Consider the following 1,822-nt stretch of genomic DNA (forward strand, 5'->3'; position numbering starts at 1 on the left):
CACACAATTGAAAGCCTTTGCATAGTCAGTAAAGCACAGTATAAGGTATAGAGTTTTCTTGATCATTTCATTTTTGTATGGAGATAAACTGGTAATCCCAGTTGAATGAGCAATCTGAATACAGAATAGAATTAATTTTCAGCTAAAATCACATCTTACTTCCTCATTTACATTGGTCTTTGGGTACTTTGAATATTCAGTGATACGCAAAAAGTGATTCCGTGAAGGCACTAGAAAAAATTTAAATGAGCTCAGAACTGAAGAAACATATTTTGCACAAAACTGATTATTATTAAAGTATGTATTATCACAGATTAGAAATTTCTTTCATATTGAGTACCAAAATATAAATGCTTGAAATACAAAATTACTTGTACAAAGTTAATTTTACAGATTGGTGGCAGAATTCCCTGCAACTGGAGGAATACTTACTTCATGGCAATTTTACTCTGTGAAGCTCCTCAGATATGTTAACTACTATGATTATTTTATTGCTTCCTGTGAAATTACATTTTGTATATTTCTCATTGTCTTCACAACACAAGAAGTAAAAAAAATCAAAGAATTTAAGTCTGCCTATTTCAGAAGTATTTGGAACTGGATAGAATTACTACTTTTGGTGGTGAGTATTTATTCACATATATTGTGGGAGAGGTTCATATTTGAACTTGCCAGTCATCTTCTATTCATCTGAGACTTGCCTTAAAAGCTACCAGTATTAATCATTAAATGAATATCTATTATAGTACATCCTTATAGTGTGCTTCCAAAAGGGAGAAGTCTTTTTTAAAAAGCCTTTGGGAGGAAAAGGATAAACTTAGATGAATATGTTATTCCATAGACATTATGATTTAATATCAACAACAGTAGGCTTTCTCACCTCCACTCAAAATTGCTCATGTTTCACCAGTGTTAGGTCTTTTGAGGGCAAGTTCCTTTAAAATGTGCTCTACTGTGTTGCCTGCATCTGTTTTCTTCCTCACAGTGGATTGGGGGCAGGAGTGAATTTAAGCATTCATAGGATATGAATGTGGGAACAAGGAGGCACCAGAACTGGTGGTGGTGGTGCTAATACTGTGGCACTGAGTCAGTTCAACCCTGTATAGGGATTCTGAGGCTGGAATCTTTAATGAAGCAGGAAGCCTCATGTTTCTCCCACAGAGTGTCAGGTAGATTCAAACTGCTGAACCTGTAGTTAGCAGCCCAGCTTGTAATCTACCAGGGATCCTTAGAATTAAGGAGTAATTAATGAAAAAAACCCTGAAGACTGACAGTTCTGGTCACTAGAACATATTGAAATAAGCATAAAGATGTAAGCAGGGTGGGAAAAATGGTAAAGAATTAGGTCTTAGGAACTCAAGAAAGGAAATTTCTAGCTCAATCTGATCTTTTAAACTTATTGACTCTTGACCAAAAGCCAAAAACAAACAAACCCACTGTCATTAAGTAGATTCCGACATATAGTGACCCGGTATGGGGTTTCTGAGGCTGTAAATCTTTACTGAAGCAGAAAGGCTCATCTTTCTTGCAAGGAACAAGCTGGTGGGTTTGAATTGGTATGGCCCTGGGGGATAAAGCACTGGACCATGAGGTCCATTTGAGCCACAACATTAGAGGTTCAAACTCGCCAGCTGCTCCTCTGAAACCCTATACAGGGTCACTATGAGTCAGAATCAATTCAATGGCACTTAACAACAACAACAACATAGCCAATCTAGTATTTAAATCTTTTTCCCTAAACTAGATTAAAGGTTTATCAGAGTCAGGTGTGCCACCTATTTCTCTTGTTATCTGCAGCAAAGTCTAATTAAGGAGCCCTGGT

The 1,822-nt window shown here is 36.7% G+C and overlaps 1 protein-coding gene across 1 annotated transcript in view; it reads left to right on the plus strand.

Moving 5' to 3' along the window:
* PKD2L2 (polycystic kidney disease 2-like 2) overlaps nucleotides 1-1,822 on the plus strand; it is a 97,390-nt gene that overhangs the window by 56,582 nt on the left and 38,986 nt on the right. The window contains exon 6 of the mRNA XM_006866216.1: nucleotides 394-622. Within this exon, the coding sequence (XP_006866278.1) occupies nucleotides 394-622 (229 nt within the window). The remainder of the gene's footprint in view (nucleotides 1-393; nucleotides 623-1,822) is intronic.

The sequence above is a fragment of the Chrysochloris asiatica genome, unplaced genomic scaffold (assembly GCF_000296735.1).
Source record: "Chrysochloris asiatica unplaced genomic scaffold, ChrAsi1.0 scaffold00087, whole genome shotgun sequence".
Lineage (NCBI taxonomy): Eukaryota > Metazoa > Chordata > Mammalia > Afrosoricida > Chrysochloridae > Chrysochloris > Chrysochloris asiatica.